Source organism: Felis catus, chromosome D3, assembly GCF_018350175.1.
Source record: "Felis catus isolate Fca126 chromosome D3, F.catus_Fca126_mat1.0, whole genome shotgun sequence".
NCBI classification, from domain to species: domain Eukaryota; kingdom Metazoa; phylum Chordata; class Mammalia; order Carnivora; family Felidae; genus Felis; species Felis catus.
In genome coordinates, this window is record NC_058379.1 from 1143370 (window position 1) to 1167625 (window position 24256).

At 65.8% G+C, this 24256-nt stretch overlaps 1 protein-coding gene across 2 annotated transcripts; it reads right to left on the reverse strand.

Moving 5' to 3' along the window:
• Nucleotides 1–2097: 2097 nt before the first annotated feature.
• Nucleotides 2098–24155, reverse strand: ULK1 (unc-51 like autophagy activating kinase 1). 2 transcript variants are annotated; one of them, XM_023241256.2, is made up of 28 exons: nt 23812–24155; nt 23342–23434; nt 23217–23258; nt 15202–15234; nt 14836–14872; nt 13965–14138; nt 13801–13874; nt 13488–13589; nt 12510–12568; nt 12346–12428; nt 12042–12092; nt 11703–11791; nt 10870–11023; nt 10023–10083; nt 9800–9889; nt 9125–9247; nt 8240–8388; nt 8029–8115; nt 7441–7709; nt 6733–6926; nt 6329–6438; nt 6102–6245; nt 5532–5725; nt 5277–5449; nt 5056–5174; nt 4543–4700; nt 3719–3854; nt 2098–3638 (listed from the first exon to the last, which is right to left on the reverse strand). In XM_023241256.2, exons 1-28 carry the CDS (start codon nt 23920–23922, stop codon nt 3583–3585), a joined length of 3165 nt encoding a protein of 1054 aa, XP_023097024.1. In that variant the 5' UTR covers nt 23923–24155; the 3' UTR covers nt 2098–3582. The 2 variants fall into 2 exon arrangements, with proteins under 2 accessions (XP_023097024.1, XP_044897368.1); XM_045041433.1 differs by lacking the exons at nt 14836–14872; nt 15202–15234; nt 23812–24155 and having other exon boundaries at nt 23342–23436.
• Between the last annotated feature and the right edge of the window lie 101 nt (nt 24156–24256).

The following is a 24256-nucleotide window of genomic DNA, read 5'->3' on the forward strand; positions in this document are numbered from 1 at the left end:
GGTTGCTGACAGGGGTCTCTCCTGGACCACACTCCACGCTTAAAGGTGAAGATGAGAAGGAGCTCATGCAGGTGACAGAGGATGGCTCACCTGTGCCGAACAACCCCCAGGACAGCCCCCACGCCCTCGGCAGGAGGGAAGAGAGGGGCCCCCAGGTTCCAGGGCTGACAGAAGGGCCCGGTCATGTGTGACGTAGGGAACTCAGTGGCTCAGCAGCTTTAGGAAGCATTGGGCTGTCTTTGCAGAGGGCACCCCCACCCTCCTCCCACAGATGCCCTCTGCAGGGAATGCTCCCTCCCTGCTCTAGCAGCTCTGAGGGCACAGGTGCCACCCTGGTCCTCACCACCGAGGAGATGGCCGTGCAGCCCCAGGTGGAGGGCATCCACAGGAGTCCAGGACTAACCCAACCGAGACCTGGCAGGGCTGGATGCAGAGGCTGCAGGCTGTGCCTCCCTGCCACACGTGAGCCAAGGGCTCTGAGTGCTGGAACAGAGACCCAGACCAGGTGGAGGTCTGTCTCAGGGGCAGGCCCAAGCCCCCAGGCTGTGCCCCGTGCAGCCCCTGAGGAGCCCCCCCGCCCGCCCCCAGCCAGGCCATTGGGTGGGAAGGATGGAAGCACCTGTTCCTTCCTTGAGCCTGCCCAAGGGTCCCGGTAGGAGCGAAGCGGGCAGAAGGTACGCACCGTGACCGGTCAGGCGAGAGGCTCCCTGCAATGCACTGTGTGGGGAGCAGACCACCATACCAGCTCCCTCCTCGGACCCCACCAGCTCCAGTGGCTAGCCTGAGCCTGGTCCTCCTGGCCAAGGGCCCCTGTGCATGTGCCTGGAACGTGCAGGGACACGTGAGGTCCTAGGACAGAAAGGAGCCAGTCCTTCCCGCAGAGTTGCTGCACCCCAGGACGAGCCCTCCTGGGCCCGCCCCTTACCACCAGGTTTTTGCACAGGGGATGTTTAGAGCAGTTTTAGCTATAACTGCTAAAACTTGGAGCTGGATAAAGTGATCCATCCAAACAACGGAGTAACATTCAGAGCTGGAAGGAAGTGAGCCATGAAGACGTGAAGAAACTTTAAACGTGCATTACTAAATGGAAGAAACCAGTCCGAAAAGGCTGCAGGCTATATGATTTCAACTCTAGGACATTCTAGAAAACTCAAAACTATGGCAGCAGTGAAATGACCCGGTTTGCCGGGGCTGGGGGGAGGGAATGGGCAGAACAGAGGGTCAGGGGGCAGTGAGGCTGCTCTGCGTGATGCCGTGATGGTGGATACACATCATCGTTCATCTGTCCGACCCACAGACGGACGGCAGCAAGTGAGCCCTAACGTGTACTATGGCCCCAGGGAGATGGCGTGTGTCCCCCACCCACCCACCCAAGGTGTGGACAATCAGAGAAACGGAGGGAGGGCTGGTGGGGAGTGTGGGCGCTCTGAAGTCTAATTTAGCAACAAAATGCCATGACTGTCCTAATCCCCTGGGCGTTTCTTCCTGTTACTAACATACAAGGAGCCCCACAGAGCGGATGGCTCCCGCCAGCCCGCCCCCTTCCCCACCAGCACCGCGGGGTCTGCAGGGAGCCTCCGGCCCGGGCCTGCAGGCCCCACCTTCTGCTGCCTCTGACACCACCTCCCCACAAGCTCTCATGTCTTATTGCGGTTAGCCTTTTCGGTAATGAGGTATTTTTAAGTCACAAGAACAGCTGTAGCTTTAAAAATGCAATCCTAAGAGCGGCCCATCGAGCACATGAAATGATGCCGAAGGTCACCAGCCGTAAAGGAAAAGCAACCAACCACAGCACAGCCGGAATCAGGGCGGAATCAGAGCGCTGGAGAGGGAGCAGTCCAGCGCTGGTTCCCCTCACAACCCACACCCCCTCCCGGACCCCCCCAGGGACGAGGACAGGCGGCCCTGGTGCCCCGGGGGATGGACACAGCCTCAAACTCACATCTGGACACCTGAGCCCTGGGGGTCTGTGCCCCAGGCTAAGCCCAGCAGCCAGCACATGCAGGGCCAGACTCCTGTGCTACTGAAGGCCACCCGGAACGCAGTGTGTGACACAACACTAGCGATGGTGACAAATCAACCGTCAGCCACACCCACTCAATTCCAAAGGTTTATTTCCTTAAATCGGTATTACACAATTTAATGCAAATGGGGGGGGGGGTCACACAAAACTCCTTTTAAAGTAGACCAAGAGTCAGGTGCTGTCTCGTAAAGAACAGGATCCGCTGGCAGCCCGCGTGGGCACCCACGAGTCCCCTCCCGTGGCACCAGCGTCCCGGTGGCCCGGGTCTCAGCCGACCATAAAGCAATAAATACGAACACGTTCCGTGCAGCGAGGAACAAGTCGCGGGGCTGGTTCTAAGTCCAAGCACAGTGGCAATATTTCAAGTATTGCAAAGAAAGAAACACAAAGATGTCTGTGTCTTGATGTAAGACATTAAACCCCTCACCCAGGGTGCCTGGACTCCGGCAGGCTTCCTCTGCCCTCTCCAGGATATAGACGAGGGGGGCGAGGCAGGGCCAGGCAGGCCAGGAAGACCCCCGGGCTCCCCAGTGGCAGCCAGGACCCAGCCTGGGGTGGGGGTGGGGGAGCTCCACACACGACTTTGGCATCAAAACCCACCGTGAAAGCTGGATGGGAGACTTTGCACAAAACAGCCCCTGGTCAGGCGGGGCGGGGACGGCGGGGGTGGGGCGGGGCAGGGGAGGGGCCCACCGTGACAGACACCTCCTACCTCCACCCACGTGTGTGCCGGCAATACCAGGACCCGCTAGTCCTGCCCCACCCTTCCAAAACCACCTACAAATTGTCTTCTTCTGTTAAAAAAAAAAGAGCTGCAGAAAAATAAGACACATTTCAGGAGTAAAGTGGAATAGACTTCAACGTCTGTCCTGGGTTCAGAAAGCTTGGTGCTTCGTACTGTCTGTCCCTACAAGAACATTTAAATAAGAGGTCTGTGTCTCCCCGAGAGGGTCCCGGCAGCAGGCACAGCGCACACACTCGCACACGCTCGCACGACTATGTATATATGTATATATGTATATAGGTATATACACACGCCCCGCAGCAACACGCGGGACTTGGCGGGCAGTCCTGCTCCAGGGCCGCCTGCATAAAGTGCTCCGTGATTCACAAAGCTGGGTGGGTGGTCTCGGGGAAGGAGGGGGACCAGGGGGCCGCACCTTTTCCTGGGTAGAGCGGTCTCGGGGCCTCTGCTCATCCTCCGCGCGGCGGCGGGCATCGGGGCCGCCCGGCGGTCCGGCCACACGCGCCCCCACTGCCAGCGAGGCGGCCAAGGGAAGTCGTGACTGCTGGCCGCGAGAGCTCTGCTAACCTGCGAGGCGGGGGCCCCGGCCTGGACCGGGGTTGCCCGGGGCCTTCCCAGCACGCCGAAGCCCACCGCGGCAGAGCTCAGGACGCGGACGCGCAGCTCGAGGCCTGGCTCTGCGGGAGCCCCCGACCTTCTCCCGACGCCAGCGAGCAGCACCGAGGCCGCAGGCTTGTCCCTTCAAGCCCGGCCAGCTGGCCGCCCCCAAGCCTGTGGGATCGGCAGGAGATCCGGCCCCTCGGGCACCCCGCAGTCAGGCACAGATGCCGGTCAGCAGTGCGGACAGCCTCCGCTCGATGCACAGCTTGCCTGCGGCGAGGGAGACACCGTCAGGGGACCCGAGCTGCCCACCTCTCCCCGCCCCTCCGGGGCTGGCCTGCGGCACTCACACTTGGCAACGCTCTCCACGTCCGCCTGGTCGGCAAGGAGGTGCTGCAGCCCCTCCATGAGCAGCAGAGCCTTGTGGTAGCGCTGGACGCAGTCCTCCCGACGGTGGAACATCTCGTCCAGGGCGGCCGACTGCACCTGCTCCGGAGAAGCGGGGGGCTCAGCCCAGCTGCCCTGGCAGCCCCGCACCGGGCCCGGCGGTCCCCAGGACCATCTGGCACACACATCGGGGGCATGCCGTGAGGGCTGCTGGTGCCACTTGGAGGCCCAGACGGGCCCGCGTAGCCCTGCGCCACCAGCCGGCCAACACCGCCCCAAGTAGGCCGGCGCTGGCGGGCAGGGCGCCCCCTTGGCAGGCGTGCTCACTACTGCCTGCGATGGCCTAACTCATCAGCGGTCACCGTTAGGGAGGGGGAGGCTGACTTCCCCAGACCTTTGTTCAGGCTGCGCACTTATGCTACACAAACGCGTTCTCGCAGGAACCGCCGCCTCCTTGGAGCCCATTCTTTGGAGGCAGAAAGACCCCAAAGCCGCGGAAGCAGAGAAGGCCCAGGCTCCCGCGGCTGTCCGCAGCGGCTTCTCCCGGAGAACACTCACCCACCAAGAAGCTTGAGAACCAGGCCTCTGGCTTCACAGTTGGGGAAACGGAGTCACTCTCGCAGAGGGGTGTGGCCAGGGATGCCCCCCGGGCTGCGGAGCCCCGGCACTGGGGCCAAAAGCCAGGCGGGCTCCCGGTGCCAGACCGGGCCCGGAGGGCACCAGCCCAGCACCGACTCATGCCCCACCCCGGCCCCCACGCTGCCGTCGCCCGCCCCACCCGCCCTACCGTCTGCACCGCGTGGCTGAAGATGAGCTTCTCGGCAGTGACGCTCTGGATGCGGTCCAGGAGCCGCTGCTTGTCCAAGAAGAAGCGTTGCAGGCGCAGGCTCAGGCCTTGGCAGGACACCACGCTGGCCTTGTACAGCTCATTGAGCTTCCGCACCACTGTGGGCAGGCGGGGGGACGGGCACCGCCACCGTCAGCTCAGGCCACTCCCGGGACTGCCGTCGTCCCACCCCCCCGCCCCTCCCTGGGACCACCCGCCCCCCGCCCCCGCTGCTCCCAGGTGACCCCCTCCCACCCACCTCCCAGCCCTTCCCTGGGACCAGCCCCCCACCCCCTGCTGCTCCCAGGTGACCCCCTCCCACCCACCTCCCAGCCCTTCCCTGGGACCAGCCCCCCACCCCCTGCTGCTCCCAGGTGACCCCCTCCCACCCATCTCCACCTGGCCTCTCCGTCCAGGGATTTCCCCGGCCCTCCCGGACCCTCACATGCCGAGTCTCTGGCCTCCAGCACTGACCCTGCTTCACGGTGGACGACAGGCACAGCTTGCCGGCCCGGATCTGGTCGATGGCGGTCTGCAGGCCCGAGGACAGCAGCTCGGCCACCTTCAGGTAGAGCACCAGCTGTTCCGCGAAGCTGGAGGGCGGCACCCGCGTCAGGCGGCTCGGGCTCAGAGACCCCGGCCCCCAGGCCGCCTCCCCCGCTCCCCCAACCCCAGGCCCCGCCAGGCACACCCACCCCCACTCCCGGCTCAGCAGGCTGATCTGGTCGGCCACCACGCTCTCCTGCAGCTGGAAGTCGGGGCCCCCGGCCGCCTCGCCGGCGCTGCCCCGCAGGGCAGCGATCTCCAGGACGTGCTGGACAAAGACGAGAGTGAAGCGCAGGCCGTGCAGGATCTCGGTGTGCTCTTGCTGGGGGGAAGCGGGCAGCTAAGTGGGGGCTGCGACCCACCCCGGCCCCGCCGTCCGTGGGCCTGCCGCACGCGGGGCTCACCTCCATCAGCGTCTCCTCGGGGAGGTCGGGGGCCTCGAAGGTCACAGCCCCCTCCAGGTTAGCGGTGACGGGATCGGCAAAGCTGCGGCAGTGGCCGGGGGCCGGGACCTCTGGGGCCACCTCGCTGCAGGCTCCAGGAGCCAGGTGACGGGCAGAGGAGGAGCCGGCTGAACCCAGGGAGCCGGAGGAGCCCACTGTGGGGACAGGGCCCCAGCTGTGACACTCGCACATGCAGGACGCGCTCCCCACAACTCCCCGCCAGACCCCTCCCCAGCCCCGACTGGGCGCCCCTCCCTCCGGCTGCTGGCCTCAGTTCACATTCGGGAACTCCGTCCACCCTGGCTCCTGCCCCTGCTGCAGGCGGGTCCCCCCCAGTCCAGGAGCCAGAGCTGGGGGCATCTGCGTGGCCTGGGGCTCACGCACCCAGAGCGCCGCAGAGGCGGGTGCTGTGGGCATTATCCCTGCCCCTCGTGTGAGGATGTCAGAGCCTCAGGCTTCCCGACCCGTCCTGACCCATCCGCGTGGACCACTCACCCCCTGCAGCCTGGAGGCTCACCACACGGTCCTCACCTGAGAACATCCTGGCACGGGGGCCCTGGGGCGGTGTGGTCCCACTGGGGGGCGAGCCCACGGTAAACACCACGGGAGATGGGCTGCTGGAGCCCCCAGCACGGGCTCCGGGGTGCAGGGTCCCTCCGAGGCCAGCAGAGGGCGCTGCAAGAGAGAAGACGCGCTCGGGGCCCTGCTGCTGACGCCCTGCCTCCACCCCCACCGCGGGGCAGCCCCCGCCCACCCACCGATCTCCATAGGCTTCTCCTGCAGGCTGTCCGTGCTCCCCGAGTCAGGGACCTGGGTCCCGAACGCAGCCTTAAGGAGCAGATCGGTGAGGCGCCCGGTACTGAGGGACCTGCGGGGTGAGCAGCGGGGATGAGCCGGCCTGTGGGTCCTTGCCCAGCCAGGGCCTGAGCGCAGCCTGCCGCATCCAGACCTCACGCAGCACTGGTTGCACCTATGCTGGCCCTGCGGTCTTCCACCCACCCTGGAGCAGGCAGCGCCCCCCACCGGACGGACGCGCAGAGTGAGACTCAGAAAGGGTCACAGGGGAAGAGGTGCAGAGCAGGCCGCTCCCCGCACACAGGCCTACTCGGGCCTCTCCTCCCTCCCCAGAGAGAACGCAACGGCAGGAGTCCCTCCCGCACACCTGCCAAAGGGGCTCTTGGTGTCCTCGGGGGGCCGCAAGCCAGGGCCCAGCTGCTGCCCCTGGAACGGTCCGGCCTCTGACAGATCGGGCAGCGTCCGGTTCCGAGGCGGTGTCATGACTACGCCCTGCCGGGCCAGGAGCGTCAGCAGGTTCTGGGAGCTGGGGGTCTTGGGGAAGTCGAAGGCAGGCACAGCCTAGGAGGCGCAGACAGGGTGCAGAGAAGGGCCGCCGTGAAGGCATCAGCGGCCCAGAACCCACGCGGCCTCCACCCCCAGGTCTGCACCGCAGACACAAGACCGGCACGTGCGGGAGGAAGCGCAATACCCTCTACGCACGTGCACGCGCACGTCCCTAGGACCACCCCCCCCCCTCCCGTGGCCGCACCTCCACGCACACGCACGCCCCTAGGACCACCGCGGCTGTGCCTACAGGGCCTGGCCGCACCTCACAGAGGAGGGAACTACGGCAAGGGCTGAGGAGAGTAGTTTGCCCAGAGCAGTCCTGGAGCACGTGTGACACCTTTCACGTTTCTGGGCCCAAAGCTCCCCGTTCCCAGGCCCTGTCCCCTGGGAGCCCTGCCAGGCAGGGCACTGACGGCCTGTGCAGGTGCACGGGAAGAGGTCCTCAGTACAGAGCCACCCTCTGAGGTCTTCCCGGGACCGGCCCCTCCCCGCCTCCCTGTCCCCACCGAGCTCCCGGCCCCATTACCTTGGTGGGGGAGCCCAGGATGGGGGGCAAGGGGTTCCGTTGCAGGAAGTCAGGCAGCTTGGGCGAGCCTCGCAGGGGCCGGCAGGACTGCAGCACATGGGACGGCTGCGGGGGGCTGGACTGGGGGTGGCCAAACGCGGCCCCCAGTGGGTCCGTGGGGGGCTTGGGCAACTTAGGGCGGACAACGTGCAGGTCAGACAGGTTGGGAGCGCTGTGCAGGCGGCAGCCCAGCCCGGCAGCGTGGGGAGAGTGCTCGGGCACAGAGGAGCCTGGGACAGGACAGGACAAGACCCGGTCACTGCCGTGTGGGGGCCACCCAGCCGGGCACATGCCACCACCAAGCAGAAGCGTGTACGTGAGGCCCTCAATCTTAACTATCCCCTCCACCCTCGCCGCTCCGACGGTGCACAAGGCAGACCGTGTGGTGGGCGCAGAGACTGAATCCCCGAGTGCACCTGTATGGTCTCCAGGCTTGAGCTTGAGATGGTGAAAACCGTCTGGCGGGGCTCCCGCCTTCCCCTAACTGTAAGAAGGGAGGCAGCCCTCACCGGCTCTGCCCTCCTGCCCCGGGGCCAGGGCCGCACCTACCTGGACGAGGGGATCTCCCGCCCCGCATCTCGGGTGCCTGTGGGGAGGGCGCCCCGCTCCAGCCCGGCCGCTCAGGGATGATTCCAGCTTGAGGAGAGAGGGATCACCAGGGTCACGCCCTGACAAGAGAGCCAGTCTCCCCACCGCCCCCCCAGCCCGGGGAGATGCCCAGGCCCGCTTCAGGATCCTCCGCCAGGGCGCCCAGGTTCACCTTGTGGAGATGGTGTGTAAGGCCGGCCCCCGCCCAGGGAAAGCTTTCTGGCCAGGGCAGCTCCGTGCTCGGCGTGGGACGGGGGCGACGGACTGGCCCGGGCAAAGCCCAGGGGGCTGGTGCTGCCCGACCTGCGGATGGCAGAGGACCTGGGGGCACAGGCAGGCATGAGGTGAGGCCCCCAGCCACGTGCAGCGAGGGTCACGGCCAGGCCAGATGGCTCGTCCTCCTCCACTCAAATAACGGGCCTCACCAGGAGCCTTCGGGAGGACTGGACCCCTCACCCTCCTGCCTACAGCGATAACTAGGGAGTAGAGACCCGGTGTTTCCTGGGGGCATCCTCACGCCTGAGGTCACAGTCCCTGCCAGGACGACACTGGCCCACAGGGCCTTCTGGGAATTACAAAAGAAAGGCCTTCTCCTGTTGTGCTCACCGGAGTTAGTGAGAAATCAATATCGGGTCTTGTAGGGGCACCTGGGTGGCTCAGTCGGTTGAGTATCCAACTCTCGATTTCGGCTCAGGCCATGATCCCAGGGCCGTGAGACCGAGCCCCAAGTCGGGCTCTGCACTGAGCAGATACTGGGATTCTCACTCTCTCTCCCTCTGGTCCTCTCTCCTGCTCACCTACGGGCTCCATCTCGGTCTTTCTAAGACAAAACACGATAGTGATATCTGCCAGAAAGCTGTCCCAATAAATGTAGGATCTCTGCATGTCCACAATGCAAATTGCGATGGTGAGAGTCACACAGTGCACAGCCTGCACACCTGTGCATGTGAGACAACCCTGTAGTGGGATCCTTACTATAGCGCTGTAGGGCATGCCTTGCCGCTAGGGGGAGCCCCTGTAATCACAGAGGTGGGTGGTGAGGGGTGACTAGACTCACCGTGCGGTCTGGTACTGGGTGGGTGACTGCAGATTCTGCTCAATGCGCTGGTAATTATGCACCTGCGTGGGCACTGGGATGGGGACAGACACACCGCACCTGCTGCTGAACGCGCCAGCCCGGCTGTGGTAGGGAGAAGCAGGGGGGCGGTCGAGGGAGACAGTGCACCGGGTTGAACCCCAGGCTCAAACATCCTGGGGCAGAGGCCACCCGGGCCACCTGCTTCCCCACCTCTGCATGTGCCCAGCACTGCCACCATTCAGGCAGCAGGAACTGTTCACACCCCACCCCATGCACACTGTGCCCAAGGGGCTTCTGGATGGGACCAGCCACTGGGACATGTGGAAGAAGGCCAGGCAAAGGACAGTGAGGCTGGGCCTGCTCCCGACCTGGGCTCTAGGAACCCGAGCCCACCCAGCCCTGCAGGATGGGGACGGGGTGGTGGCCACACTGGTCCCTAGCAGTCCCCACAGCTCCCCGCTCCCGGGTCTACATCCCTCCGACCACAGCCCCGTCCCGTGGGCCACCACCCATGAGAAGCCCAGTGTCCTCGAGGCCCGAACTGAGACAGGACCTCCAGACTCAAGTGCTATCTACAAAGCCAGACCTGGGCTGGAGGCCCTAACCCTGCCTCTGGGCCACCCCCAACACTGTACCACCCCAGCCTCTGCTCACCCGGAGGGGCTTGGAGAGCTGCTGCAGGGTGGGGAAGGAGAAGGGGTCCGGCCACGGCTCTCCGGGCCAGCCGAGGCCACCAGTGAGCTCCTGGTGGGGACAGAGCACATAGGCGGGACACACCTCAGGCCGACTGGACCCAGGCAGGGCAGAAGAACAACCGGCCGGAGCCAGCACGTGTGTCCCAAAACGGTTAGGGCGCAGCACAGGGCAGGGGGCTTACCCACTACACATCAGGCTGTCCGGTGGGGGCTTGACTCCAGCCACCTCGGCCACCAGGTCACCTGCGGGTGGGAGACGGGGCAGGCTGGGCATCAGGACAAATGTGCATTCCACCCCCCTGGGCCACCTCACCCACCCTGGCTCCCGGGTGACCCCACACTCAATTCCAGGGAGTGGCTGGAGGCTCCAGAAAGGGCGGCTTCGTGAGACAAAGTGGGGGAGGAAGCCGTGCTCCCAGGTCCCCCTGTGATGTGCACTAGGGACTCCCTCTACCTGACTGGACCTCGGGGCTCTCGAGGGAGACCCTGGGTGCTCTGTGCATACCCCAGCCTTCAGCCAAGCCCAGGCCGGTCACCCCCGGCTCCCAGTCCGGGCCTAAGCCCTCCTCTGGCACCCTGGGTCCCGCATCTGCCCCATCAACCTCTCCAACGGTCCTCCTCGCCTTGCCCAACGTGGGCCCGTTGTCTGACTGACCCAAGTCATGAGATGGCCAAGGGCAGCAAAAGGAAGTGTCAACGTCCAGGGGCACGAGAGGACACCGGGACCCCCGGAGCGGGCTTAGGGAGGGGCCGGGCCTGTCCCAGAGGCCTGAGCCCTGCCTGTGCTCAGAACTGCGCTGGCAGCTCCCTCCTGCGAGCAGGTGCTCTGCGTGGCGGGTGGGGGGGAGGGCAGGGCCTGAGCACAGGCACTCGGTCCGCACCACCCACTGGTGACCGGCAGGACTTGGCTTGGACTCTCGCCTGGCTGATGCAGTACAGCTCCCAGAACCCACCGAGGGCCCACAGGCAGAGAAAGCGTCACGAGCACACGCACGCAAGCTCACAATGAAGCAAACCCTGGCCCCCGACCTGGAAACTGAGCCGGGACCATGACAAAGTCATCTGTGTCGCAGGACGAGTCCTTGCTGCTGCCGCCGGAGCCCCGGGAGCCGTGCAGGAAGCCAGCAGCGTCAGCCGGGGACGTCAGTGTCCTCTGTAGTGGCTGCTGCATGTCCCCGAGGGACTGGGGGTCAGAGGGGAGGCCACTGAGACCCGGCCCCAGGGCCCAGGTGGAAAAGGGGCTGCTGGGCGCCGGGGAAGGGAACGATCCGCTCTCCTCCCCAGGGGGCACCCCTTCTCCCATCGGTTTCTGAAACGCTGTGCCCCCAGCTGGCACGGAGCTCCTGGGGAGACCCCTGTTTCAGTGACACACAGCCCTGCCCCCGCTCCTCCACGGGCCCGCAAAGGCCTGAAAGGGAGGCCGTGTGCGCTCACTATCATAAAGCGTCGAACGTCTGCCTCCGGCACGGCCCTGGCCCCCCAGCTCTGCGCACCCTCGCAGACCTCGCCCTGCCCCCGTGCCGAGGTGCCAGGGACTCCCTGGCGGTCCCCAGGACTCAAGGCCTCCCTGCCCCCGTTCCCGTGAGCACACACCAGCGCTCACGGAGGCCCTGAAGAACACGGACCCACACCTAGCGGGTCAGCCTCTGGGACGCAAGGGCTGGGGGGGGAGCGGCTAAAAGGGGTTTTTGCCAGCTTCTCACGCTTCGACGTGTCATCATCAGAACGTGTCTGGCACACCTTGTGTGAGCGGATCAGACAAAACCACAGAAATAACGGCAAGCGTCCCGGCGCCGTTCTGACCCCGGTGGGACATCCACACGCCCCAAACCCCAGGGTCGGGCCCCCCGCGGCTGACTCACCGGCGGGGAGGCCAGGTGCGAGGTGGAGCTGCTGCTGGAGCTGCTGCCGGACCCGGAGCTCGGATACGAGGGCACGGGCACGGGAGGGGCTGGCGAGGGCACAGGTCAGCGCGCGGGCACCATCCCCACCCCTCCCTCCCCAGTCCGCCAAGGCCCGCCCAGCGGCAGCAGGTGCACAGCTACCAGCGCACTGAGCGGAACCCGCCGTCGCCCACCCAGAGGACCCGGGCACTGGCAAGGGCAGCCCCAGCTCCTATCCCTCTAAACCTGCCGCAAGGAGTCAGCTGTGCGTGAGCCCCCCCACGGCCTTGGGGGCCCCCAGGCCCTCGGGGGACTCACACTTCTTCACAGTGGCACTGGCATCAAGGAAAGGATGATGGAAGAACTCGTCTGCAGGAAGGAGGGTGGGTGAGTGAGGCGTCTGAGAGCCTTGGCCCCAGGGGCCCCCGGAGGAAAGATGGAACTCCGCGCCACCCGAGACTCCCTCTGGGACCCCGGTCTCGGTCCCGGCCGGCCCCCCACCCGCCCGGGGCTTTCCCGCAGCAAAACCGCACTTTTCACGGCCCCGGGCTGCCGGGGCAGGGACCGTGGGCATCCAGGAGCCCAGGGTGGGGGGCACGCGGCCAGGAGGGCCCTCACTCACCGAAGTCCATGCGGTCCTTATGATTGCGCTGCAGCAGGGCCAGCAGTAGCTGCCTCAACGGGGCGGACGTCTCCCGGGGGATGCTGCGGCGGGGCCAGGAGACAGCATGATGCAGCTGCCCACCTGGGGCGGGTGGGGAGGGGGGTGGAGGCGAGGGCACTTACGTGGGCACCAGGGTCTTGCTCCTCTCGTAGAAGAGGCGAAGGTCCTGGGGGCTGCTGGCCTGGGGGGGAGGGCAGCATGAGCATCTAGGCCCCCTGGGAGGTCCCCCGGCCAGAGTCGGGGCCCTGGTCCGAACACCACACGCCCTCCAGGCTTCACTGGGACGGGCTCCCCTCCTCCCCCATCCAGGCCGTGGACTACCAGGACCGCACGGGGAGTGTCAGGCGGGCCAGAAGCGAGGCGGCCAGGCCCCTGGTATGACTGGAGGTTTGCTTCTTGAAATTAACTACTCCGTGAGCCCCACCCTGGAAAGGACCCCAGAATAAGCCTTCCCCTCCCCACGGGCACTGTGTCCCATGGGGAGCGGCTGGCTGGCACGTATGTGGTCGTCTGTTTGCCCACTGCACACCACTGTGGTGCCAGGCACTGAGCCCAGGACGAGCGTGCAGCCGAGAGCAAGAGAGCACCCCACCTTCCCGGGGCTGATGGCGAGGGACCGGGAGGGGTGCGGGGAGCCAGCGGGCCAGCCTGGGTCACCAGGCACTCAAAGAAGGCTGAGGGGCAAGCTGGCAACATCGAGAGCTGCCTGGTCAGGCCGTGAAATCCCTGCGGGATCTGCAGCCCGGCCTGGTGGGCTCAGAGCCCTGAGCGCGCCCTCTGGAATCCCACCGCCGAGCAGGCTGCCGCTTACCAAATGTGGCGCCCAGCGCCCCGGGGCCTGACGCCAACGCAGTGCATCACGCCAGCACTGGCCCGGGCAGGGGTCAGGGCACAAGACTCGGCCCAGACACACACGCGGGCACACGGACCACTCCGGAGCCCGCACGCTCCAGCCGCGGCCCTGACGTGACCGTGGCTGCGCTGCGCTCTCGTGGGGGAAGGCTGCAGGGCAGTAGCCCTTGGCGGCCCAGCCGGGACCCAGAGGGGAACGTCAGGGTGCAAATCAGCAGCCGGCCCCGCCTGACCTGAGGCTCGCTCACCTGGAAGGGCGCCTTCCCCGTCAGGCACTGGTACACGATGGTGCCGATGCTCCACAGGTCAGCCTTCCCGTCGTAGTGCTGCGACATGATGACTTCGGGGGCCTGTGGGGTCAACGGTCCAGGTCGGCGCCGGGGGCAAGAAGAGACGTGGCCACGCCTGGTGACCGGACTGTGTGCCCGACTGCCACGGGGGTGGTGGGAAACAGCGGCACAGCCGCTCAGGCCGCCACCCGAGGGGAGGCCACGGCCACGGGAGGGAGCCCGGCCCCGCAGGGGCAGCAGGGGCAGCAGGGGCTGGCGGCGGCCCACCTACCATGTACATGGGAGAGCCGCAGAGCGTGGCCGCCATCATGTTGCTCTGCAGGTACCGGGCGAAACCGAAGTCGGCTGCGGGGGAGGAGGGGCGCGTGAGCAGGGCGGCCGAAGCTCTTGGGCTCCCCGCGCGGCGCCCCGGGCCCCCGCCAGCCCCGGCCTCACCGATCTTGACGCGGATATTGTTGGGGTTGGCGCGGCGCCCGCCGGGGTTAGACAGCAGGATGTTCTGGGGTTTCAGGTCGCGGTGGATGATGCCCTTGCTGTGGAGTAGGCGCATGGCGCCCGCGATCTGCTGCAGGAAGAGCCTGATGGTGTCCTCGCTCAGCGTCCGCATGGCTGCAGGGAGAAGGGGGCGCGGCTCACCCAGGCGCCCAGGGGGAGGGGCTGCCCCCCCACCCCCCAAGCACAACGCGCCCCTCCAGGCCCTCCAGGGCGATCCGCAGTGCCTCCTGCAGCCCCCGTGACTCACCCGGGGTGGGTCGGGCTCACTGCCTCCAGGGGGCCGGCATCTTCTCCCCATTGGCCGCCCAGCCCCTCGGGTCTCCGTGCCACCGCCCCACCCACCGCCAGGTGCTGCTGTCCTAATGCCCTTTCTCAGTTACCACTTGAGCCCCAGGGCCTGCCCTCCGGGGTGAGGGCATGGGTGACGGCCTACCGCCCTGGGTGGGAAGCCAGGCCTTGCTAGGGGCCCTGCAGCCCAGCCGGCCGAGCGCTTCGGGGACCCTGTAGGGCCGTGGGGGGGGGGGGGTCTTCGGGAGGCAACGCCTCCCCACAAACCACTTAGGGCCCCGTTCAAGAGGGGCTCTTCCAGACCGAATCTGTCCCGCGAGGCTGTTCCCGATGGCTCCGACCCCGTCTGTGCCCCCAGCGGGGGCCCACCGCCCCTTCTGTCTTCCCCGGCGAGTGCCGCGGGGACCAGGGGACCCGCCACCTCCATCGAGCCCGGGGACCTCGCTCATATCAGGCCACCTCGCAGGCGAGGCCGGGGTGAGACGGGGCATGCGGCCCTCCCGGCCACGGGGCGTCCGCTCACCGTGTAGATAGTCCGCCAGGTCCCCGCCGTTACAGTACTGCAACACACCAGTGGCACAGCCCGGTCAGCGGCCCAGCCAGACCCTCCCCCCGCCCCGCCCATCCTCCCCACCACCCTACACCCGCTCCCGTGCTGCCGGCCTCCTTCCTGGGCCAGGCGGCCCTCGTGATCCATACTGAAGAGGTCAGTGGAGGCGTTTTACCGCCCCTCAGGCACCTGCCAGGGCCGCCGGGGCTCCTGACGTAGTGGCCCTAAGCCTAAGCCCACAGACGTGCAAGCAGCTTCTAACCCCCAGGTGACAAGGTACAGGAGCCAGCAGGGTCCAGCCTCCCCGCCCTCACAGCCGGGCCTGCGGGAGGAACTCACCTCCATGACCAGGTAAACGGAATTGGCCATTTCCTGCAGGACACAGAAGAGGCGATGACAAATGGAGGGGAGCACTCTCCACCCGGCCCCCCCCACCAGTCCTCCAGGAAGCTCGCCTCGGCCTCAGTGAGCCCCAGACGCCCGGCACCCAGGCCCTCAACACCAGCTGGGCTACACGCGAGAGGCCAGCGAGCACGGGCACAGCTGGCCTGGCGGGCCCCAGGGCTGCGGGGTTTCGATTCTGAGGTCATTGCACGTGGGCTTGAATGACAGCAGTGGCAGCCAATCAGAGCACTCCATGTGCCAAGTCGGGGCAGGAGGCTGGGGTCCGGGGAGAGGTGGGGGTGGGTGGGGGGGCGGGGGGGACAACCTTCAACTGCCCAGGTCACTGTCAACATCAGGGTCAGACCCAGCCCTGAGGTTTCAACAGGGCTCAGCTTGACGCCCTACCCAGCCAGTGAAGCACCCAGGTCCCCAGGAAGGACACAGCCAGGGTGCGAGGGCCTCGACCCACAAACCTCAGAAGCCACTCCCGATTCCAGCGTCAGAGACGCCAACACACGAGGTCGGCGCCAGCCCACTGAGCCCAGCACAGGCCGGCCTCCGGCTCAGCTCTCGGCCACCCGTGGCCTCGGGCGCCACTGCCATCCTCAGCGGGGTCCACCCCCACGAGACCGAGGAGCCCAAGGCCCAGGCCAGCGCAGACGGCCCCCACCACCGACCCCAACAGCCGGCACCCACGGGGCCCCGTGCCACCAGCAGAGGCTTCGTCCGCAGGCAGGACGCCTCCACCTGGATGCAGCCACTGACATCCCCAAGTCACGGCCAAGTAACGAGGCCCCAGAAGCCAGGTCAGCCAAGCAGGCAGGCTCTTAACCTCTCTGCTGTCCCCAGACAGCCGTCCCCAGCTCTCCCCCAGGCCAGGGCTCTGCCAGCCGGCAGCAAGGCCCCCAGACCTCGGTGTCGGCACACCACTGGGCCTGGGGAGCCACAGCATAAGCCCCTTCTCTGCTCCACACACAACCCCAACTTCCCACCCCCGCACTGTGCAGGGAGGCAAGTCTGTGACCCGGCAGAAGTCCTCCAAGCATTGCAGGGGGAGGCCTGAAGGGGTGCCGGGGAAGGGGCAGGGAAATGGCTCCAAGGACATTTCTAGTGGCCTCTGGGGGGGGGGGGGGGCACCTGACAACGATCCAGAGGCCTGACCTCCAGCAGTGGGCCACCACCCCCCACCCCTGCTCAGGTCCCAGGGATGCCCCCCACCCACGCTGGGTGGGACAATGGTCTCCTGGCTCGGCCCCCCTGTGGCCGGGTCGGGGCCTGAGCACAGACTCAAGGTGGGCATGGAGCAGAGACACAAGCTGCCGTCCTGGGTGACACCCCACATTGAGGTCAGTACCCCCCAAACGAGAAGCCCCCCCAGAGCTGCAACAGAGGGCTGTGTGTCCAGGGCAAGGACAACCCGGGGGGACGGCTGGGTAGCAGGGCTGTACCCGCAGAGTGAGACCAACACCGAAGCCCCTCGGGACCTCGCTCCCAGGCCTGTCACTGGGAGGGCGGGGCTCTCCCCGCAGGCAGGTCCTTCCAAGCCAGCTGCAGGGGAGAGATAACCCCAGGCAACTACAGGGAGTCTCAGGCACACACACGGGCGGGGCGGGACACGGAGACGAGGACGGAGGCAGCCAGGTGGGCAGGGACTGGCGGCCAGGAGGGGTGGGAGGCTTCCAGGCACAGGACCCTGCAGAGGGCAGAGGGAGGGGCTAGATGGCATCACTCAGGCCACCTGCTCCCTGCCTGCCATCACCCTGACCGTGGCCACCTCCGCTGCCTGCCGGGCGTGCTCCAGTTACTACTGACCAGTGAGCTCCGGGGACACCGTGAACACTCTGGTCTTGAGTAGCCCAGAGAAGCCAAGTGCCCTGCCCCGGGCCACACAGCAGAGCGGTAGAGCTGAGACTCAGGCCCAGGCCCCTTCAGCTCTCAGAACAGCCCCAAACTCACCCACCGACCGAGGACAGGCAGGGCCAAAGTGCCGGGCAATACAGAGACACAGCATCGGTTCCCCCGGGTGTCCCCAGGGAGTGACCCACCAGGACCGGCAGGAATGCCAGGGCTATGCGGGAGCAGTAGGTGCAGACCCCTGGCCAGCCCACCTCCCCTCTCCAAATCTGGGAGTGCCCCAGAGCCCGCAACTACCTCCTCTGGAAAGAAGGTCCCCTCAGCAGAAGTCACAACGAGTCCACCCGGTGCCTGAGACCCTAGGACACCGGCACAGGGCCTTGGCCCCACTCCCACCCTTCCCACACCCCGGCTAGGGCAAGCGTCCAACTGTGATGGCAGGGGCCCTCCCTCCAAAGACCCTACCCCCGGGGCCCTGGGTCCCCTGGCCGCTGCCCACCCCAGGCATGCCCCATCCCCACGGGTCACAGCTTGTCACCTCCCCGGAGGGCTCTTTTCCCGAGACCACTCTGAAGCCTTCCTGGGGCTCACGGAGCCTCAGGGAACAAGTCAGGGAGCGGCAGGCCAGAGTGAGGCCTAGGTTCCTCCTCCCCCTCTGATCTTTGTCCCTCTGCCCTTGGCCGGGAGTCAGCCTCATCCCCAGCGGGCCCTCCCAGGCAGGGGGCACAGAGGGCCGGCGGGGAGGGAGCACAGTGGGGCTGGGGCCCAGGGCGGGGCACCAACCCAACCTCACTGTGGGACATTCAGGCTCGGGTGACCCAGGAGAGCCACATCAGAGTCTCCCACCACCCTGGGACAGACGACAGCTTCAGACCAGCCCCTTCCTGCTGGAATCTGTCCCCTCACCTGGGAGGTGGGCCCTCAGAGGCCTGTGACACCCTAACCGCACGGGCTGGCGCAGGCCGGGCCACTTCCCCGGCGAGGCCCGGAAGCACGCCCAGGCCTGGAAGCTCGTTCTCGGCCTGCCTCTGGGCCAACACCAAGCCAGGTCCCAGGAGAGCCCGGCGGCACGGTCGCTGGCCCTGACAGGGACCAGGAGATGGTGCAGCCAGCAGGCTTCCCGGCCCCCGGGTGGGGCCCTTCTGCAGACAGGCTCCGTGCCCAGACCCCCATCCAGGCCAGTCACCGCTGGGGGCCCGTCGGCGGGCCGGGAGGGGTCAGCGCCGCCTCAGTGGCCACAGCCGGCCTGCCCCTGTCCACCCAGCACAACCCAAACGGGCCTCGAGTCCCACTGCTGCTGGCCTCCACACAGGCTAAGTTTGGCTTTCCCCAGCTCCCTGGGGGTGAACAGAGACCACCTAGGCTCCAGGCACCAAGCCACCTCCTTGGGGTCAGTCTAGACTCGGGCCCCACACTTGAAAAGACTGGGAGCGCTGCCCGCGGCTCCAGATGACTGCCGCGTCCCAGAGAGAGCTCACCTCCTGGGGAGGCAGGTGCGAATTACTGGCGTGTTCTCATCTTCAGGTTGGTTCTGGGAGACCCGTTATCCCGTTGATACAGAAGTATAAACATGGGGCCCCGGGGCCGGGGGGAAGGGCTCCATCGGTTAAGGGTCCAACTTCAGCTCAGGTCATGAGCTGGTTCGTGAGTTCAAGCCCCACACCAGGCTCTCTGTCAGCACGGAGCGTACTTTAGATCCTCTCTCCCCCTTTCTCACTGCCCCTCCCCTGCTCATTTTCTCTCTCTCTCTCTCTCCCCGCCCCCCCAAAAAAACCTAAACTTGAAAAAAGAGAAAAGAAAGAAACATAAACGTGGCCAAGGCACGGGCCCGCCAGACCCCATGTCCACACCGGATGCCCTCACTGCTCCGCGGCCAGCTGCCGCCCTAGGCCAAGGCAGGTCCCGCCCACCTCACAGCCCACCCGAGGGAAGGAAACAGGACACACAGGGGTCCCGCAACCCTGCCCCGTGTGGCTGGAGTGGGCAGGGCTGAGCAGGACACTGAGTCCTGACTACCTCCCTGTGCAGTCCCAAAAAAGGGGGTGAGGGTCCCCAGCCTGAGGTGCAAGGGAGACGAAACAGAGCCCTCTCCCGCCCCTGCCAGGGTCCCACAGGCCCTGGAGCCAAGCCAGGCGTCCTGAGCAGCCTGGCACGGGCATCCAGGCACGTAGGAGGCCACCCCGCCATGGGGCGCTAAGGTGCTTTGCTTAATAGGATCCCAACTCCCTGCCTGGGCTGGGCCGGGTGGGTGGGCCGGCGCTGACCTAGTTACCTCCTCAGGGGCCAGCCGTCCCCGCTCAGGAAGGTGGTCAAAGCCCGGGGGAGCCAGAACAGAGCCGCCCCCGGGGTTCTGCCAGACAGCGACCAGAAGGGAAGGATGCCCAGCCCCCCCTCCTTCCTCGGGGAGCCTCCCCGGCTGCCCATTGTGTGCGGGCAGCTCCCTGGAGGCACCTGCCCCCCCTCCCTTCCTCCCGGCGCTGGGACCGCCCCCCAACTCGGAAATGCCGGGGGACACTCGGCAGGGGGGCGTGAGCCGGCCCGATCCCCGGAGAACACCGAGTGAACACACACCGCTGGGGGCCACCAAGCCCTGGCCGCGGCACACCCAGTGAGCCCACGGACACGCCACGCGTGTGCCAGCAGCAGCTGTGCTCCAGGGCACCGAGCGGGCGGCTGGCCGTGGGATCCAGCGCAGGCACCAGGGCCCCAGCGGCCAGCGCGGCGCTGAGGGCACACAGGCAGAGAGGGGTCCGTGCGAATGGCAGGGCCACGGGGCCCACAGCAGGGAGAAGCTCGGGGGCCGGGTCCCTGGGGCCAGCACACTCTATCTCTTACCTCACCTAGGAGTCCCGCCCAATGCTGCATAAAGCATAATAATCTGAGTTTCCTACTGCCCAGGATGTATTATGCTTCACAATTTTAAGTTAAAAAAAAAAAATCGGTAAAACAGCAATAACACAAGTTTGCAAGCATTTCCAGAACTGCCCAGACCCTCAGGCCTACTCACAGGCCCTAACCTCGAGGGCTGATGCCAAGGGGCACCCACAAGGCCCGCACCCTGCCCCCGGGGCCCTGGCGCCTCTCAGAGAGCAGACGGCAAGGCTGAGGACTGGCAGTGTCCTGAAAGGCACTAAAGTAAAGCAGGACAGAGGTGCCTACCGGCCACACGTCAGCAGGAGGTGGGACGGCTGTCCGCAGCTGGGTGAGTGAGTCACGTCCAGCTGTGGGAACCAGCCGCCTTGGGAGGGCAAGGCCTGTAGCCATCAGCCCGTCTCCTGGGGCATGCTTGGCAGGGCTGGTCCCGGCCGGTGGCACAGTCCTATATCCTGACTCCTGCAACGGCCACCCTCCCCGGGCAAGAGCACGTCCAGATACCATAGATCACTCAGGTGCGGCCTCAATGGAAGGCCCCAGGCGCCGGGCTGCAGCTGCCTCTGCATGGTCAGCGGTGTCTCAGAACAGAGTACAGTCCAAAGCTCCCTCCCCCCCCACCCCACCCACATCAGCCTGACAAATGTCCCTACTCCATAAGGACCACAAACAAAACTACAACCTGAGAGAATGTAATCAATCACAAAAGGGCTTTCCTTAATATATAAAGAGCTCCTACAAATCAATATTTATATAGCACCTGTTATACAGCAGCCACAGATCTAGGCACCTGACGTAAATTGACCCAGGTTCTCATCACAACCACTCTACGACGCAGGTGTGCTGTTATGTCCCATTCTACAGGTAACACTGAGACACCAAGAGGCTGACGAGCCTGCCCAAGCTAAGTCACACAAAGTACATCGAGGAGCTGGGCTCAGGGAAGGCAATATGGCTGGGGACCGGCCGGTCGTTAAGCACAGTGCCATCCAACCTCAGTGATCAAAGGCCAACAGGGATCATGCGTAGGACAGGTGGTTTTCCTAATACACACGTCGGGCTGCTGAGCCTCACTCACGACAAGAGAAAAAACAAGGACACGTCGTTTTCCACCAGGATGCAAGTCTGATAACCACCCCCCTGGCAAGGATGTGGGGAGACCGGCCCTTCTGAATGCAGCACTGTGTCCAGGCCCACCTCTGGGGACCGCAATCTGACAACTGTCCCAAACCAGAAGCACGTGTCCCCCCTTACCCAGGGACTCCTGTCCAGGAACCCATGCTACAGATACACACGTGGCCGCAAGTGAGGGCAAGGCCAGTCTCTCCCACACTGCTGACATGTCAGAATCCCGGAAAGACACCCGTGCCCTCAGCTGGGGTTGGGCAAAGTCAGCCCTGCAATGTGGGGCGATCGTACCAATGCGACCGCAAGGAACACCCACGGACACAACTGGAACAGCAAGTGTGCACACAGATGCGAGCACAACGCCATCGTCTCTAACACAGCAAGAGATGGATGCCCAGAGGGGTTGAGATACTTGCCCAAGGACCCACAGCTAGTTTAAGGGGCAGAGCCAGGACTGAAGTAGGTCATCCAGCTTCAGCGTGTGAGCTTAGGGTCAGTAACCTCCCAGGAGTTCAGGGGGAATTTTCTTGGGAGAAGGGTGTAATTCTCACACACATTGGGACACTGTGGAGTGACAAAGATCCTTCCCTGAGATACCCACAGACCGTGGACGCTGTGGTGGCACAGGGGCTTGTAAGAACGTGTTTCTGTCCCTGGAGAGATCCAGAAACAACCAGTATGGGGGGGGTGCCTCCGGGGTAAGATGGGGGTCAACAGGGAAAGGGGTTACCTTTTTCCAAGTCCGCTTTATAATCTTTTTTTTAAGCTAAGTTATCTATTACCTAGTTTTAAAAGCCCGTTTTTTCTCGGGTCCCATGTGTCTCAGTGGAGTCCACGGACTCAGAGGGCCAGCCCACACCCTGGGGGTGAGGGCAGAGGCCAGGCCCCGGGGGGTGGGGGGGCCACACGGGCCTCGGAGCGAGCGCCTCCTCCAAGCAGGGGAGCTGACTCACTGCCAGCAAGAGAGGAAGAAGCGTTGCCCACAAGCAGGTGTGCGGTGCGGCCGGGATGGGGAAGGAAGGAGGGCGGGGGCTCCAGGAGGGGGGGGACAGGGAAAGGTGTGAGGCGGAGAAGGCAGGGGGGCCGCTCTCCTGGCCCCAGGACACAGCGTCTCTGTGCCCAGTGCCCGGCTTCCAGGTACTTGCTGTCACACTGGACCCGTGCCCTGCCCGTCACCTCACGCCACAGCCCCCAAGGCCACGGCCCAGCTCTGAAGGGGGAGGGGGAGAGCAGGGGAGGAGGGAGGAGGCCACCAAAACACAGACAGCCGGGCTGGGAACTTCCCCTCAGCCAGGGGCTGGTCCCGTGGCCTCCGTAAACAGGTTTCAAAATCATTAGTCAGCACTTTGGCCCGCAGATCTGCGGCCTCAGGTTCCCCGTCCCCAAACTGGGTGTCCAGGGTCCTGGACGCTCGCCGAAGCGGGGCCCCACCTCGGGCCCTGGGGACCTGGGGGCGGTGAGGAAACCCGGCTGAGGCCTCCTGAGCCCGCTGGGCCTGACCGCCTCCCAGCCGCTGCTGCTCGGGCCTGGGCTGTCTGGCCCCAACTGCCAGCAAGGAGGAATCTCCCTCGGCCCCTCCCCTCCCCCAGCCTGACGCAGGAAGAGACTGGCCAATGCCCTGCCGCTGGAGCAATGTCAACAAACAACCAGCCGGCCCAGACAGGTGGGCCAGGCCGGCAGGACTGCCCTGCCCCGGGCCTGCCTACGCCGAGGACAGGACCCATGGTCAGGGCCACAGGGCCAGACAGCCCCTGAGGGCTGTGCAGTAGCTAGCCAGACCTCGGACAGTCAGAGTAACTCCAACGGGGGTGCTCCCTGGTGCCTGTGGCAGTCAGGCAGCCGGGGGCGGTGGGGCCCTCCCAACGTGCCCTGAGAAGCCCGGGCCCAGAACTGGGCCGAGAATGGAGAATCAAGTCTCCAGAGTCCTGGGCAGGCCAGACAGAGATCTATACACACAGGTGCTCAGCTCCTTCTCCCAACATGAGACACCAGACTAGAACCTTCCACCACTGACCAGGGTCTCCAGCACTTGGCTGGTCTAGGACCAGGCTGTGCCCAGGCCAGCCTGGGAGGGTAGCGTACCCCCTCCCCACCGAAAATGCAGCCTGGAGCCTTACCTGGAAGTCATACAAAGCCACGATGTTTTCATGTTTCAATTCCTAGGACAGAAACCCAAGTTTCTTATGACCAAGGCAGGCTCACCCAGCACCCTCTTCCCCTATCACTTCCAACACCCGCTCACCTTGAGGATCTTGATTTCCTTCCCCAGCAGTGTCTGGGACTTGGCCAGATTCTTCTTGTTGATGCACTTGACTGCGACCTCCAGGTCGTGCTTCTGAAAACCAAGCGTAAAGGTTCCTCAGGGGCCAGGAATCCCAGAACCATAGAAGGCCACCCCCAGGCCAGGTAAGCACCTGGGGGGATTCCGGTGCCGCTGGCGAGGCCCCTGGTGTGGGATCGGAATGAGGTGTCCGGGAGATGTAAGGGCGAGGGAGCCCCGGATGTGGAGATGGGGATGAAGGGCCCGTGGAGTGGGGTGGACATAAGAATCCGCGGGTCTGGGGCGGGGCCCGGGGGGCCCGGGGAGTGGGGCGGGGACAAGAGCGTCGCGGGGTGTGGGGCGGGGACGGGGGGGGGAGTCCCAGGTGTGCGGCAGGGAGGAGGGGTCTCCCCCTCGCCGGGCCTCGGACCGGGCCCGCCGGCGCCCCTCACCTCCCTGTGGCGCCCCTTGAAGACCACAGCGAAGGCGCCGTGCCCTATCAGGTCCTTGCGCGAGAACTCGAACTTGCCCACGGCCTCCAGGCCGCCGCGGCCGGGCTCCATGGCGCGGGCGGGCGGCTCAGGCGGCGGCGCGGGCCGGGGGCGGCGGGCGGGGGGCGCGCCCCATCGGGCAGGCCGGGCCCGCCTCCAGCCCCGCAGGCCGCTCGGGGGGGCGCTCGCAGCCCGGGCCGCTGATGAGGATGCCTCCCCGGCTCCGACTCGGGCTCGGATTCGGGGTCCGGCTCGGACTCCGGCGGGGAAACAAAAGAGCCGCGGCCGCCGGGCCTCTGAGCCTGAGACGCCGGCGCAGGCGCAGTGCGCTCCGAGAGGCGGAACACGGGGCGGGGCCTGGCGGGGCGGCCGCGCTCAGTGGGCTGCGGGACTGGGGGCGGGGCGG